This window comes from Hemitrygon akajei, chromosome 10, assembly GCF_048418815.1.
Source record: "Hemitrygon akajei chromosome 10, sHemAka1.3, whole genome shotgun sequence".
Classification (NCBI taxonomy): Eukaryota; Metazoa; Chordata; class Chondrichthyes; order Myliobatiformes; family Dasyatidae; genus Hemitrygon; species Hemitrygon akajei.
In genome coordinates, this window is record NC_133133.1 from 131,172,615 (window position 1) to 131,189,567 (window position 16,953).

A 16,953-nucleotide genomic window follows, 5' to 3' on the forward strand; every position below is an offset into this window, starting at 1 on the left:
TTATACCTGCCTCTGCCACCTCTTCTGGCAGCATGTTCCATATATCTGCCACCCTCTGTGTGGAAAAATGTACCCCTTCAGATCTTTAAATATTTGTCCTCTCATGACCTCCTATTTGGTTTTCCTACTCTGAAGAAGCTCCCCAACTACCCTTTATATGCTACTCAAAGTTTTTTAAAATGTGACACCCTGTGCTCTAGTAAGAACAATCACACGTCTCTCCTTAAATAAATCTCCTAAATCCAATCTCTCCTTGTAACTAAAGCCCTCTATTCCAGGCAAATCTAGGTGAATCTCTTCTGGACTCCCTTCAGTGCTTATACATAGAACAGTTTAGCACGGTACAAGTCCTTCAGCCACAATGTTGTGCCAACTTTTAACCGAGTCCAAGGTCAATCTAACCCTTCCCTCCCACATAGCCCTCTGTTTTAACAGGAGGAAAAAGTCTCATTTAAAGAAACTGTTCACAGGACTAGAACAAACCAGCTTACCCAAACAGTCCTTTCCATCACTACTAAGATACTTCCAACGAACCTCTCAATGTGTCCTTTGAAAACTTGAGCTTCAATCAGCCTCACCCGCTCCCACCATACGTCCTCACTGCCAAAGCCTGGTCTCGAGGTTTCTTCTGTGATTTCCAAACCCCTGACTGTGCATAGACAGATTTCATGTCAATCTTGAAGTGGATGACTGTATTAATGATTATCAGCTGCAGGGCCCCCCCCATCCCTGGTGCATATCCCATCACAATTGAAGATGGCGTGCCGTGCAGCAGGTAGTACTGCTGTCCCCTGGCTCCAGCTCAATTCCAATCCTGGTCCCCACATGGAGTTTGCAAGTTCCTCCTGTGACTGTTTGGGTTTCCCGAGGATGCTCCGATTTCCTCCCGTGTCGTGTGGGCAGCGTGGTGGCGTAGAGGTTAGTGTGACACTATTAGAGCCACCCGGTTTCAATTCCACCGCTGACTGTAAGGGGCTTGCATGCTTTCCCTGCGACTGCGCGGGTCTCTTTTTCTATAGTGTGGAGACTAGAAATGTGGCTTAACCAATCTTGTAGATCAGCACCATGATGTCCAACCCTTGTACTCGTTATCCTGCCTATGAAGGCAAGCAAGCGAACACACCTACTCTGTCCACCTGTATTGCCATTTTTGGGGAATTATGAACTTGCCCTCAAAGGTCCTGATTGGAAAGTCTGGGCACTCCACTGTTTACAAAGGGAGGGAGGCAAAAGGCAAGAAATTATCGGCCAATTTGCCCGACTTCAGTAGCTGATGAGATGTTGGAGTCCGTTATTAAGGATGAGGTTTTCGGGCTACTTGAAGGTACATGATAAAACTGGCCAAAGTCAGCATGGTTTCCTTAAGGGGAAATCTTGTCTGATAGATCTCTTGGAATTCCTTAATGAAATAACAGGCAAGATAGACACGGGAGAACCAGTTGATTTGTTTACTTTTTTTCAGAAGGCCTGTGATAAGGTGCTGTTTATATGGTTGCTAAATAAGATAAGAATCCATGATATTACTGGATAGATACTAGCATGGGCAGAAGATGGGCTGACTGGCAGGAGGCAAAGAGTGGGAATAAAGGGGAATTTTCATGGTTGGTTGATGGTGTTCTGCAGGGGTTGGTATTGGATCTGATACTACTTTCATTATGTTAATAATTTGAATGATAGAATTGGTGGCTTTATGGCCAAGTTTGTGGATGATACAAAAGTAAGTGGAGGGGCAGGTAGTATTGAGGAAGTAGAGAGCCTGCAGAAGGACCTGGATAGATTGGGAGAAATGGCAAAGAGACAGATCAAGTCAAGTCAAGTCAACTTTTATTGTCATTTCGAACATAACTGCTGGTACAGTGCATAGTAAAAATGAGACAACATTTTTCAGGACCATGGTGTTACATGACACGGTACAAAATACTAGACTGAACTACGTAATTAAAAAAACAACACAGAGAAAGCTACACTAGACTACAGACCTACACTGGACTGCATAAAGTGCACAAAAACAGTTCAAGCATTACAATATATAATAAACAGGACAGTAGGGCAAGGTGTCAGTCCAGGCTTCGGGTATTGAGGAGTCTGGGGAATCCCATTAAAGTACATATAAATCAGATGGTAAAACACTGGAGGTCTTTTGTCCCATCCAGTCCTTACTGGATCTCAACAGTGTTATCATAAAGTCTCATTCCTGGTATTGTCTCCAAAACCCAGCGATTCATTCCCTCTCGCATTCCCTCTGATATAGTGTGGGGAAGTGAATGGTCATGCACTTTGGTGGAAGAAATAAACGCATAGACTATTTTCTAAACAGTGAGTGGATTCAGACACCAGGGGTACTAATGGACTTGGGAGTCCTTTTGCAGGATTTCCTAAAGGTTAACTTGCAGGTTGTGTCTGTTGTAAGAAAGACAAATGCAATGCTAACATTCATCTTGAGGGGACTAGATCACGAAAGCAAGGATGTAATGCTGAGACTTTCAAAGGCATTAGTCAGACCACATTTGGAGTGTTGTGAGCAGTTTTGGGCCCCGTATTTAAGAATGTATATTCTGGCATTGGAGCGTGTCCAGAGGAGGTTCACCAGAATGATCCCATAAATGAAAATACTAATGTACAAGGAGCGTTATGGCTCTGGGCCTGTACTCACTTCAATTTAGAAGATTGAAGGACAATCTGATTGAAACCTACCCAATATTTAAAAGCCTAGATAGAGTGAATGCTGAGAGGATGTTTCCTATAGTGGGAGAGTCTAGAACCAGAGGAGACAACCTCAGAATAGAAGGATGTCCCTTCAGAACAGAGATGAGGAGGAGTTTCTTTAGCCAGAGGGTGGTGAATCTGTGGAATTAATTGCAATAGGTGGTTGTGGAGGCCAAGTCATTATGTGTGTTTAAAGCAGAGGTTGATAGGCTGTTGATTAGCAAGGGTGTCAAGGGTTGCAGATAAAGCAGGAGAGTAGGGTTGAGAGGGACTCGATGATCCTGATCCCATGTCTTATGGCTCTTCTGTGTTGTCAATGCTTCTGGGGACTGAGAAAGAATAACATCTTGTTTTTTTATGATGCAGAGTGCTGTAATAATCCAGAGATCACTGCCTAAAGGGTTTTGGACTCAAACTGTGTCAGTTTTCAGAGGCGATGCGAGAGGGAATGATTTGCTGGGTTTTGGAGACAATACCAGGAATGAGACTTTATGATAATACTTGAGATCCAGTAAGGACCTGATGGGACAAAAGACCTCCAGTGTTTTAACATCTGATTTATATGTACTTTAATGGGATTTACCATTTTGTTCCCAGTTACAGTTGTATTTCAATGTAATATACACTTCTACACTCGCCAAAGCTCTCTCGGGGAGAATTACTAAATATTTACTTAGTGGTGTTAAACCATAAAGCATAAGAACAGGATTGATCAGTCGGCTCATTGAGTCTGCTCCGTTATTCAATCATGGCTGAAATATTTTCCCCCTCAACTCTATTCTCCTACCTTCTCCCCATGACCTTTGACACTTTTATTAATCTAGGAACTATCAACCTTTGCCTGAAGTAGGCCAAATGAATTGGCCTCTGCAGCTGCCTGTGACTGTGAATTCCACAGATCTGCCATCCTCTGGCTAAAGAAATCCCTCCTTCTCTCTTTTCCAAAGGGTTGTCCTTGTTGTAAAAAGGAGATGTATTGCTAAAATGCAGTGTGTGCCTAATTGTTACAGAAATAACTTTGGGTTGTTTCAAAGTTCGAAGTAAATTCACCACATACAACCCTGAGGTTAGTTTTCTTGCAGGCGTTCACAGTCAACAAATAAATATAATCGAATCAATGTTCAAGCTGACAGATAATAAAATAAACCTTTTACCCGATCAGTAAATGGGTTAATCTCAGCAATGATCAGAATTAGCCACAGCCGTCAAGATATTTTGATGGTTGTTTTTCCAAGCTGTTCCCTGAGGGGTCAAAGTCAGACTAAATTTTGTTATCAAAGTATATTACCATATACAACTTTGAGGTTCATTTTTTTGGTAGACTTCACACAAAAAAAAGATTTTTACCAAAAACTGTCCAGAAAGATCGGCAAACAACTAATGTACAAAAGAAGACAAATTTTGCAAATAAAAAATACTGAGAGCATGTGTTGTAAAGTCCTTGAAGTGAGTCTGCAGGTTGTAGAATCAGTTTGGAGTTGAGGTGAGTGAACTTACCTCAGGCCAGTTTAGGAGCCTGATGGTTGTAGGGCAATAACTGTTCCTGAACCAGCTGCTGTGGGACCTAAGGTGTGTGTCCCCATTCACAGGTTAGAAAAGTCTTCAAGGCTTCTCTGTCAATAGACAATAGACGATAGGTGCAGGAATAAGCCATTCGGCCCTTCTAGCCAGCACCACCATTCACTGTGATCATGGCTGATCATACACAATCAGTACCCAGTTCCTGCCCTCTTCCCATATCCCTTGACCCTGCTATCTGTCAATATATTATGTTTGCAGGCCCCTCTGTAAATATTAACACACCCACAGATCCTTAGTTATAATTGATGCCTCTGCCTGTGGAAATGAAAGAAATGACCAGTGTTTATTTAACGATTGTTATAAGTGAAAAGGTTGGTAAATTCTAATCAGCCATTGAATTGCTTTGAAAGTGTGGTCACTCTTGCATTGTAGCAGGCAATTTGCGCACAGCTTGGCTTTACTGAATGTAGCAACAAGCAAAGTGACTAATGAACGTTCTTCGGAGTATACCGTGACCTGAGATCTTTCATACTTGCAGTGGGAACCTTTAATTCCACCCCAGGGTTTTAATGATTCATCTGAAAGAGAATTATACCACAGTATTTCTCTAATAATTGCTTGGGTCGTGTTGTCAAATCTTGGGCACATACCGGGACCAACAACTTTCAGACTTGGGACTGACAGTACTAATGTACAAGCTAAACCTGGCTCGAGATCTGAGAAGATAATTAAATGAGGAATACAGACAGGTATAGGCCAAAATACTCCTGGATTTTTCTCTGTCGTCAGTCATGGCTAATATTCTCAATTCCTTCTTCCTGCAGTATGTTTGTATCTATTGATCTAATTTTTCAGCTAACTTACTGACTGATCCTCCGCAAGCCTTCCAGAGCAGGAAATGCCAAAAGATTGCCTCCCTTAGAGTGAAGAATTTTCTGCTCATTTCAGCTGCCCCTTATGGTGAGATTTCTGCCTGCTCAATGTTGTTTGTTCCTCTTTGCATCTGGTTTGTTGAATCCTGTTAATTTCCTGCTAGTTGCCATTTCCACTGGCAGCGAGGGATCTTCCATGGAGGGCTGTAGATGGAATGCTAATTAAAAGCGACACAAGACAAGGTGTGAAGGGAGAGACAGTTGCAGTTATTGTGCCTGAGTGTAGGAAGCCTTTCAGGGCATGCTGCGTTTGGCACAATAAAGGCCGCAGGAGTATGAGCTGAGCAGTGCACTGAAACTTGGTGCAGCCACTTCGAGGGCCGGTGAGGGAGGATCACAGTATGGGGCTGCTTCCACTATCGGACAGGAAGGGACGGGGCTGTGCGAGAAAGCCCCTCAATTATTGCTGTAATGATACCACCCCGGTGGGAGGGGCGGGGGCACATGAGTGGCAACCGTTCTGTTGCTTTTATGAAATGTAATAGAACGCTGTTATACATTGACTATGGATTTAAGAATCAAAGAGATTTCAGTTTATTCTTCAAAATGTCTTTTATTTTGAATGAAGTTTACTGTGGATTCTGTTTAATTGGACACATCAGGACCAATTAAGCTGCTGACCCAATTTGTTGAAGTTTCATAGAAATAGTTAAAAAGGTATATTTAAAAAAAATCAAACTACTGTTTAATTGAGTAGCACATTATAGAAACATAGAAAATCTACAGCATACTACAGGCCCTTTGGTCCATAGTGCTGTGCTGAACGTGTATTTACTTTAGAAATTACCTAGGGTTACACATAGCCCTCTGTTTTTCTAAGCTACATGTACGGGTCCAGAAGTCTCTTAAAAGACCCTATCGTATCCACCTCCACCACTGTCACCGGCAGCCCATTCCACGCACTCACCACTCTCTGCGTTTATTAAAATAAATAAATAAATTCTTACCCCTGACATCTCCTCTGTACCTACTTTCAAGCACCTTAAAACTGCCCTCTTGTGTTAGCCATTTCAACACTGGGGAAAAAACCTCTGGATATCCACATGATCAATGCCTCTCATCATCTTGTCCACCTCTATCAGGTCACTTCTCATCCTCCGTCGGTCCAAGGAAAAAAGGCCAAGTTCACTCAACCTATTATGTATTTAAAAGAAATACAGTATAAATTAGAACACTACAAAAGCTACGACAGCAGTATAAAACTGTGTATTAGTTCCTAATAGTTATTCGGAATTCATCCAGTGTAGGCTGCTGCGATCTTTTGACTGTAAATGAACAAAATTAGTGCGGACATCTAGTGCAGGTAATGTATTGCCTTCGTCCAATGCTTTCAACAATTGCATCCTCCAAATCTTCATCTTCAGTATAACCTTCAAGATGATTGCTGGTTCCTTCAAATTCGTAGTTCCTAACTTGTTAAAGTTGTGAACTTGTTTTATTTTCACTCCCGGCCGTTTCTGGCATCTCTTAGCCTGAATGCTTGAAACCACAATGAATAAAACAGTTCTGAATTGTCTTGCTACTTATTTCTTGCCAAATGTTAGTGTCATAAATCACTGCTTTTTGAACACAAACACACGCAACTAGCAGTATTTAAAAGCTGTTTGTCTAAGCAACGCGTCGTTTCTAATGGCCGCACAATTACACTCGACTGACGCTAGTTGCAAACTGTTCCGTAACAGTCTTCTTTCCAAATTAAGTGGCATTGTGTCCCAAATAGAAGAAGGGGAGGCCTGCTATATTCTTGACCAGTTCTCGTTCATTAAGAGTTGTCCCATGGTGGACAGACTTTGGGAAGGTCACTGCCGAGTGCAGATGTATGAAGTGCTGGTATCTGTGTGGTTTGGAGGGTTGGCAAATCATGAAGGAGCTCAGCACCAGAAGTGCCTTGCAGGAGGGCAAAACTCGGCAGCAGTACTGATAATGTTATTGGCTAGAGTTGTCTTCCTGACTCTTGCCTCAGTGCATCAGCTGGAGCAAACTTTATGTAATAGAGCTACCAACCTAACAATAGATGGGAAATACTGCAAGTAATTGCAGCCGTCAGAATTGTCCTAACCCTGGTCGCAGTCTGGGTTCTCAGTCCTTGGGATGGATGATGCCCACGGTCAGTTCATTTACCTTTAGTTGTTCACCAAGTTATATGAAAGAAAGAAGTTACACTTGTACACAGGTACTGTACAGCTTACAAGCACCCAACTTGTGCACAGCCCGTAGATACGAGTATTTGATAGGCTGACAGGATGGATTTGCCAGGCGCCGTGTCTCCTGCAAGTTGTTGTTGTAGTAATTTGCCGTTAATTATGCTGCCGTGACCGTTGCTGACCGGGGACTGTGCTGGCGGTCGCCTGGACTGGGAGGCTGTGATGTCCTGTGCAGTCAATTTAATGTCAGTGTCAGCTGGTCCTGACTGGAACCTTGGTTCCTTAGTTACACTGCAGTAACTTGTTTAAGCCGAGGAGACTGTTTTATTCAGTAATTTGGAGTAATTTGATTTGAAGGAATAGCTGTAGGAGCCTCTTTGTTGAGGAGCGTTGTATCCCAGCAGCGAGTTGCTATTTTTTAAATCTAGAACAGACAGATCAACATCATGAGACGTTGTGGGGCACCTTCAACTAAACTGATGACAGCATTTCGACTAAACACTTCCGGGCTCCATACAGATGGGCAAAAAATAGCAGTCTTGCTGGAGCTGCCTGCCCTCCATGAGTTTGGGGGTGGGGAGGGGGGGGGGGGGGGGGAGCTGAAAGCAGAACCTGCTGGCATTGCATGTGTGTAGACTTCAGCTGAAACAAAGAAGGATTTCATGTTCCCATTTGACCTTGGGCAGTCGGTAGGCGCAGATTGGATACCAACTTTCAGAGAGCAGTAACAGAGGGTACAATGTACCTCATTTCCTTCCAAAAAGGAAGAAAAGGATGGGGGGGGGGGTAGGAAAAAAAGCATGATAGTTTTGAAGTTTAGAGTACGTCTGTGCATCTGAATGTTCCATGTACGCCAGTCCTGTGAATAGGTATCCACTTTATTTTGAGGAGCAAGGGAATGAGTTGTTTCTTGTAACAGCTGATTATCAGCAGGCCCTTCTGCTGCAGAAGTCTGCCTCGCATTTCTGTTTTGAAGTGGCTACCAGTGGGCTTGCGCGTACATAAAGCCTCTTCTGCGGGGGAGGCAAACATTGGCTGCCTGTCCCACAAGACACGGGCCATTCGGCCCGTCGAGTCTGCTCCGCCGTTCGATCGTTCGGTTTTTTTCCCTTTGCAGTGAGTGGTCAGCCATCCTCGGAGTCGTAGGCTGCAAGGTCTTTCTCATTAACAAATGGAGTCTGTAGAAGTTGTACAAGGGGCAAGGTGGGTGAGGCACTTACCCCTGCCCTTTCACCTTCATTACAGTTCAGGGCCCCAAACAGCCCTTCCAGGTGACGTGACTTCACCTGTGAGACTGTCGGGATCATCTACTGTATCTGGTGCTCCCGGTGCGACCTCCTCTATGTTGGTGAGATCCAAGGTAGCTTGGGGGAGCACTTTATCAAACACCTTCATTCCATCTGCCATAACTGGGGGATTTCCTGGCAGCCACCCACTTTAATTCCACTTCCTATTCCCATTTTGACATGTCTGTCCATGGCTGCCTCTACTGCACGATGAGGTCACGCTCAGGTTGGGGGAGCAACCCTTCATTCCGTCTGGGTAGCCTCCAACCTGATGACACGAAAATTGACCTCTCTAACTTTTGGTAATTTCACCCCCTCCCTCTTCTGCCTTTTTCATTTCCCCTCTTACTCCTTCCCTTCTACTCACTTGGCCATCACCACCTCCTGATGCCCCTCCTCATTCCCCTACTCCTATGGTCCACCGTCCTCCTATCAGATTCCTCCTCCTTCAACCCTTTACCTTTTCCACCTATCACCTCCTAGCTTTTCACTCCATCTCCCCTGTCCAACCTACCCACCCAGCTTCTCCCTCATCTGAGCTCAACTATCACCTGCTTGTACTCATTCCACTCCCTCCACGTTCTTATTCTGGCTTCTCCCTTCCTTTCCAGTCCTGATGAAGGATCTTGGTCCAAAATTTCATTTGTTTATTCCTCTCATAGATGCTACCTGATGTGCTGATCTCCAGAATTTTGTATCTGTTGCTCTGGATTTCCTTGTGTTAAAATTTAAATTAGTGTATTGTCATATATATCAGGGTGCAATGAAATCCGGTACTCACGTGAACTCCTAGAGTAAGCAGTGTTCTTTACTTTCTTAGAAGTTTGCAAAGATTGGGGATGTCATCTAAAACTTTGACAAACTTCTATGGATGCGTGATGGAGACAGGTTGCATCACATTCTGGTATAGAAACACCAATGCCCTTGAACAGAAAAGCTTGCAACAAAGCAGTGCATGTATCTCAGTCCATCACGGGTGGAGCCCACCCCACCATTGAGCACATCTACATGGAGTGCTGTTGCAGGAAAGCAGCATCCATCATCAAAGACCTCCTCCCAACCAGACCATGCTCTCTCCTTGTCACTGACATCAGAAAGAAGGTGCAGGACTCACACTACCGGGAGCAGTTATTACTTCTCAACCATCGGGCACTTGAACCAGAGGGGATAACTTCACTTACCCCGGCGCTGAATTGTTCCCACAACCTATGGGCTCACTTTCAAGCACTCTTCTTCTCATGTTCTTGATATTTATTACCTATTATTATTATTACTATTATTATGACGTTTTAGTTTTTGCACAGTTTGTTGCCTTCTGTGCATTGGCTGTTTGTCCATCTTGTGTGTGGTTTTTCATTGACTCTGTTGTTTTTCCTTCTATTTACTGTGAATGCCTGCAAGAAAATGAATCTCAGGGTAGTATATGGTGACATATATGTACTTTGTTAAACTTTGAACTTTGTTGGAACATTGATCTGATGGGGGGCATTAATACTTAGGCGAGGTGTGTGATTTCTACTTGAGGGATCTTCAAAGCCTATCGAAGGAGTGAAAATAGAATTGTCACCTATAAATCCAGCAAGGGGTTTAATTACCCAGAGAGTTTAGAGTACGAGCAGGGTACTACAAACAGAATGAGATTTCAAAAGTAGTATACATTTAAAGGTTGCCAGACCAGAAACACAAAGAATAAGTATTTTATTGCGAGATTTAAGTGGAAATGTGAGAAGTCTTGCTCCAGTTATTACCAAGGGCCCTAGTGAGATCACATCTGGAATAACGTGTACATGACTGGTCTGCTTGCCGAGGTTTAGCAAAGGTTCATTGAATTGATTTCTGGGTTGGAGGGTTTGTCTTGTCTGGAGGATTTAAGCAGATTGAGTCTGTACTCTCTAGAGTTTAGAAGGATGAGAGGGGATCGAGTCGAAACTTAAAGGCTCTTATAGAGATTGACAGGCAGGATGCAGGCATGATGTTTCTCCTGGTTGCGATACTGAGAACCAAGCATCACTATTTTAAAATGAGTTGCCACTCAAAACAGATGAGAAGAAAATTTTCAGCTGCAATTCAACGTTTGGAATCCTGCATCGAGCGCGGTGGCAGCCTGGTCACCGAGAATATTCATGGCAGACTGGTGGTTTTCTTCATCGATCAGGAGAATGGAGGAAAGTGAGGCAAGAAGATTAGGATAGTTGGTGAATAATGGAGTAGGGCAGGGTAGTATGCAGCAAGCCTACTAATTGATGAAATAAAGCTGGAGACGGTGCTGGAGCACAAGCAGCGTTAAGTGGAATGGCCTGGTTTTGTAGTGTATAATTCTGTATAATGAGCTAGCTGGTTTTGCAGTGTGTCTGTCAGGCTGGCTGGCTGCCAGTCCCACACATTTACCCAGTGGTCAGTGCATGATGCTGTCCTGCCCTGTTCCCATTCTCCCAGTTTGCCCCGTACGTATCACTTCCATGACCGAAAAGCTGTAATTCCCTTTTGGTCACTTTCCCATTTGTAAGTTGTGCCAGTTAGACCACACCTGTGGATTGGGATTGGGATCTGCCTCACTTCGGGATTGCCAACCATCCAGGCCTGACCTGGAACTCTAAGAGTTAAAAGATTAATCTTCTGGGCACTACTCTGAGCAAATTAAGGACAAAAAAATAAATCCATGGATGCAATAAATAAAATTGTATGTTGCTTTCAGTTTGTTTAGGCACTTTCCTGTGGGAAAATTGCCTGTTTTCACAATCTGTAATCATTCATCTGTGGGGCTGGCAGGTGGAAAGAAAGATCTTGTCGACTTCAACTTGCTGTGGGAGGGTAAGGACTTCAGGGTTGGATGAGCTTGAAAGTGGGAGGTAGTCAGATAGCTTCAGCCAAGCAAACAACCTATTTCAGGTATTTTTCATTTGACTCCCACTGCAGGCCTTCATACCCTGCAGCAACATGTATTTTCACTTGTTTAAGTTGATGAAGTAGCACACAACCTTTCTTTCATTTCTCCAGCCCTTTTACTCTTTGTTAGCTGCCCCAGCCAATCATGGGCCTACATTGCCAGCGTGAGTCTGCTTATTAAAGGGCATTCATTGATCTTCCTTAACTCGGGGCATTGCTGATTTTTTTTCCCTTGCATTATCACTCTTCTGTGGTTTTGCCCTCTTCAATTTTGTCACCTCCTCCAGTCTTACATGATCCACGATCTCTGTGCTGCGATTCCGACCGCTTTCAGTTTCTATCAATTAAGTTGCCCCACTACTTGATGGCTGTGCTCTCATACACCAAGAACCAAGATTCTGGAATTCCATAAGACATAATTAGGTCGTTGAACCCAGCTAGTCTGCTCCGTCATTTGATCGTGACTGATTTACTTTCTCTCTGTACCCCATTCTCCTCCCTTCTCCCTGTAACCTTTGATGACCTAACTAATCAAGATCCTATTAACCCCCACTTTAAATGTACCCAATAATTTGGCCTCCATGGTCGTCTGTTGCAAAGAATTCCACAGATTCACTATCCTCTGGCTAAAGGAATTCCTCCTTGTCTCTGCTGTAAAGGAACTTCATTCTATTCTGAGGCTGTGCCCTTTTGGACCTGGACTCCCCCATTATAGGAAACATCCTCTCCACATCCACTCTGTCTAGGCCTTTCAGTCTTCAATAGGTTTCAATGAGTTCCCCCTCATCCTCCCAAATTCCAGTGAGTTTAGGCCCAGAGTCATCAAACAGTCTTCGTCAGACGTTAACCCTGTATTCGCGGCATCATTCCGCTGAACATCCATTGGACCTTCTGCATTGCCAGCACTCCCTTTCTTAGATTTGGGGCTCAAAACTGCTCATACGTTCCCCCCATAATCGCAAATGGATCTCTGCTTCTCTTTCATCAGCCCTGATGGAAAGATGTCGAATAAGAACTATTTCTCAGACCACAGATGCTGATAGACCTCCTGAGCATTTTCTGTTTTGATGCCCATTGTTGTCATTGCAGCAGATTTGGATCTGGTTCACATCCACTTAATTGGAGGGAAAAATACACATTTGAATGACGTGGAACTGGGCAGTTTTGACTACACACCCATCTCTCAGAAACAGGTGGGAAGGGAGCGGGCAGCTTTAAAGACAAACGTGTTACAGTGGTCTGAGCTTATATTAGAATAAACAAGGAAAAGTGTTTTTCAAGGGCAAGAGGGAATCAGTAGGCACAGGATACGGATGGGAAATTCTTTAGTGCAATGGTTTGTTATGATCTGGAACGCACTGCCGGCAAGTCTGCTGGAAACCAATGCCAGAGTAACTCTGAAACAGAAAAGGTTAAGACATCTGAAGAGGAGGCACTGCAGAGTTCAGGGGAAGAGAACAGGAAAGTGAAGGTATTTAGGTGATAATACAAAGGAAGCTCAAACAAACAAAGCTTCCCTCCTGTGCTGAGTCATCTTCTGTGGCCAACAGTTGGGCACAGCTCTTGGCGATCGTGTAAAGCTGCTTAGAACATGGATAAGTGTCAGCCCCGAAGGATATTTCTTTGAATGTGGATACAAAGATAAGGAACTCATTCGACAAGACTGCAATAGGATAGAGCGTTTAGGCTTTACAATTAATCTCCGAGCACTCCGCTGCCGTCCCGTCGTTGGCTCTGTTGAAAGGCCTGCCGGGTCTGAGGCAGATTGTGTATGTGGGTCAGATGTAGCGCAGGTTTAAAAAGCTGAGCAAATGGAAATGCAAATTAAAATTATTGCTGCTGGGCAACAGCACAGGACTGAAGAGCAAATAGTTGTTGTTCAATAAGAAGCTTATTACCGGCAGTACTGGCATCTGAAGAGCAGCTCAGCTCTGCTTTCCCCTGAGAAGCTTCGCAGTCTTGACCCTTCTGTATGCAGTTGGACCTCCATCCCTGGGCCTGGCTGGCATCCCCTTTCTTCCTGCACCACGGTTAAAAATGTTTGGGGCAAGCAGGCTCCCCCCCAGTTTCTAGAGAATTGCTCCATCAGCCATTGCCCGGAGAGTTTCAGTGCTGTTTCCTCAGACTTGCTGCCATTTTGGTTGAATTGACTGAGGTCTGAAGGCAGGTTGTGATTTCAACATGGAAGATGACACCATAGTGCTGGCTGCTCAGCTCACTGTTGTAATGACCTTTGATCCTACTCTTAAGATCAATCTAACTCTTCTCGCTATTTTTCTATTCTCCACGTGCCTACCAAAGTGTTTAATCAATACCCCTAATGTATCTGCCTCTACCACCACCCCTGGCAGGGCATTCCACACACCCACCACTCTGTGTGGAAAAATAAACTTGCCCCTGATGTCCCACCTGTACTTTACTCCAGTCACCTTAAAATAATGTCCCTTTGTATTAGCCATTTCTGCCCTCTGTCTGGCTATCCCTCGGTCTATGCCTTGTATCATCTCTCATCTTCAGAGAAAGGCCCGAGTTCACACAACCTAGCATCAGAAGGTATGCTCTCTAATCCAGGAAGCGTGTTAATAAATCTCCTCTGCAGCCTTTTCTAAAGTTTCCGCATCCTTCCTATATTGAGGGGACCAGAACTAATATTGCAGATACAGTCCAACCAGTTTTTTTAAATGGAGCTGCAACATTACCTTGCGGTTCTCAAGCTCAATCTCGCGACTAATGAAGGCCAGCACACCATTCACCTTGTCCCCGACTCTATCAACCTGTACAGCAACTTTGAGGGATCAGTGGATGTGGTCCCCAGGACCCTTCGCTCCTCCACGAGGCTCCCAGCTTCCACACCGCTCGGTAAGCTGACCTACCCAGGATCTCGCAACCCTTCCTTCCCATGGTGAGCCAGCTCTTTCTCAACCACCATACGTGTCCTTGCCAATCCACGTGACCTTCCAGGCTGGCTGTGCCTTGCACTTAAATTTCTCCCTTCAAGTTTCAAATCCCTCCATGTCCTCCCTCCATCTTCCAACGTCTATGGAGCTCACTGGTATTTCCAAGCTCCTCTGTTCTGGCCTGCTGTGTGTCCCTGCTGCTCCACAGACCCACCTGAAGTGTGCCCTGTTCTCTCATTCTCACCATCTCTCCACCACCCCCAATAAAAGCCCAGTCCTTAGACTTGATTTCTTCAGCTCTACCCTCTCCTCTGCTGAAGGTTCCCTTGTGTGACTTGGTACTGTGTTTGGGAAATGCTCCTGAGAATTTATTGTTCAAGCTGCGCTTCAAAAATGTTTTGTGCACTAGAAACAACAGGCCACCTGCTAAAATTGCCCATTTTATGTTTCGACATTAACCTGCTCACCAGCTCTGGGCTGCTTGGTAAATATTTACTGGGAGATTAAAGATTAACTAGTCAAGTTAATACTTTCTACTGCAGCTGCCTTTATGAGATTGCCATGTTGAAAAGATTAAATGCAATGGATTGCCCAGAGGAAGGTGTTAAAGTCCTGTTTATCTCAACAGTCTTGTTCACTTGTCCCCCAGCATTCACCGACTTTCTCATCCGTGTGTGACACACCATGAATGTGCAAAAGAAGCACGTCCAAGAGGTGATTATGTGCTGACTGTGAAATGAATATTAGTCACGCAGCAGTCAGAGCTGAGCTGTGAGTTTTGGCAAAAGAACGGGAGCAGGAGCTGAGTTGTCCTCAGCCTGGCTTGAGAAGCCGCCTAACACTGAGCCCCTTTCCGTTCACTACGGAGGGGATCCTTCAACGGGTGATCAGTACCAGGTAGTCATAAAGTATCGTGGCACTGCTCAAACAGGGTGGCACTGTACCAAAATGGTTTACAGTGCCAGTGATCTGGGTTCAATTCCTGCCACGGTCTGTAAGGAATTTGTACCCCATACTCCTGCATAGATGTACGATGAGGGTTTGTAACTGGTGGCACGAGAGGTTTGGCAACACTTGCAAACTGACCCCACTGCATGTTCAGACGGTGTTGGCTGTTGACTCAGAATGACGCTTTTCACTGGATGCTTCGATGTACGTTTGACAAATAAAGCTAACCTTCAGTGGAACAGCGTGTTATTCTCATTGGTCTCTGACCACGACCTTTCCAGTAATTCAGCAGAACAGTGAATACTGTTGAATCACCGCTGCATATGGGAGCTTGCTGTGTGTGCACATGCTACACGTCATCCCAACTGTCTGACCCCTCCCCTTTCCTTTCTCTGGATTGGCAAGCGTCTACCCATGGCACTCTGTGATGCCCCATCCCACTGTGTGTACAGAGGTCAATTTCACCCTGCCAGTTCTGGCTACCAATGATCCTTGTGACATGAGGGTGAATTCCTTCAGTGAATCCAGGCTTTTCCCATCTGCTGTCCACCCTGGTCACTTTGCAGCAAGTCCCATGGTGGCACCAGCACATTCCTTCCTTGGCATCCCTGTTTGATTTCCCTGCCCCTTCTGAGCACATCTTGGACTATGATTGGAGACACTAGCCCCGATGCACGGTTTTAACCCAAAATACCGTAATCCTGTCCTCCCATGGGTGCTGCTCGACTCAGAGTTCCTCCAGCAGCTTGGCTGTTACTTCAGACAGGGTTTGGATTGTTTCATTTACAAGGGAAGATTGGATAGCCAGCTTGTTTTCCTTGGAGCGGTGGAGGCAGAGGGGCAAAATGGTAGAATTATCAAAAATTATGAGAGAGATTGCTAAGATAGATAGTAAGAATCTTTTTCGCATTGTTCGGTGGGGGTGTATCTAAAACAAGAGGACATAGGTATAGATGAGAGAAGGTTAAGAGAGAATCTGAAGGGGAATATTTTCACTCACACTGTTGGAGTTAGGATCCGCTATCTGATGAAGATACTTTCACAGCCATTAAGAAACACTGAGACAATTGCTTAAAACCCAGGACGTTAGAGGTGTGAGGATGTAACACGGATAAATGGGATTAGTGGTTAAAGTTAGCACTGACATGATGGGCCAGAAGGCCTGGTTTTGTGACTGGGGAGAATGTTGACTGGACTCTAGGGCCTGAGTTATAGGGAGAGGTTGGGCAAGCTGGAGTTTTATTCCTTGGCGCGTAAGAGATGGAGGGATGATCTTATCGAGGTGTTTGAAATCGTCAGTGACCTGGGTAGGATGAGTGCACACCCATCTCTTTCCTAGGGCTTGGAAATCAAAAGTTAGAGAGCATAGGTTTGTGGTGAGAGGGGAGAGGATTTAAAATGGACCTGAATGGCAGTGTGTATATGGAACAGATGTCGGAGAGAGTGGTCAAGGCAGGTGCAATAACAACAGGACTATTGGGCAGGGGCAGCACTCTGCGAAAGTCTTAGGGACGTGTACAGTAGATTGCTCGGGTGCCAAAGACTTTTACACAGTGCTGCATTTGTCAACGTGGAGAGGACAGTGGGTTTGTAAATCTGGCGGGAGAGAAAGATATTGGGAGTGGTGACAGTG

At 44.7% G+C, this 16,953-nt stretch overlaps 1 protein-coding gene across 4 annotated transcripts in view; it reads left to right on the forward strand.

Moving 5' to 3' along the window:
- Positions 1-16,953, forward strand: part of hipk2 (homeodomain interacting protein kinase 2) — a 253,549-nt gene that overhangs the window by 11,525 nt on the left and 225,071 nt on the right. For 3 of the 4 annotated variants that reach the window (XM_073058964.1, XM_073058960.1, XM_073058963.1), the window contains exon 2: positions 5,083-5,187. The exons of the other annotated variant lie outside the window; for it this stretch is intronic. In XM_073058964.1, coding sequence (XP_072915065.1) covers positions 5,083-5,187 — 105 coding nt within the window. The remainder of the gene's footprint in view (positions 1-5,082; positions 5,188-16,953) is intronic. 4 annotated transcript variants of the gene reach the window in all.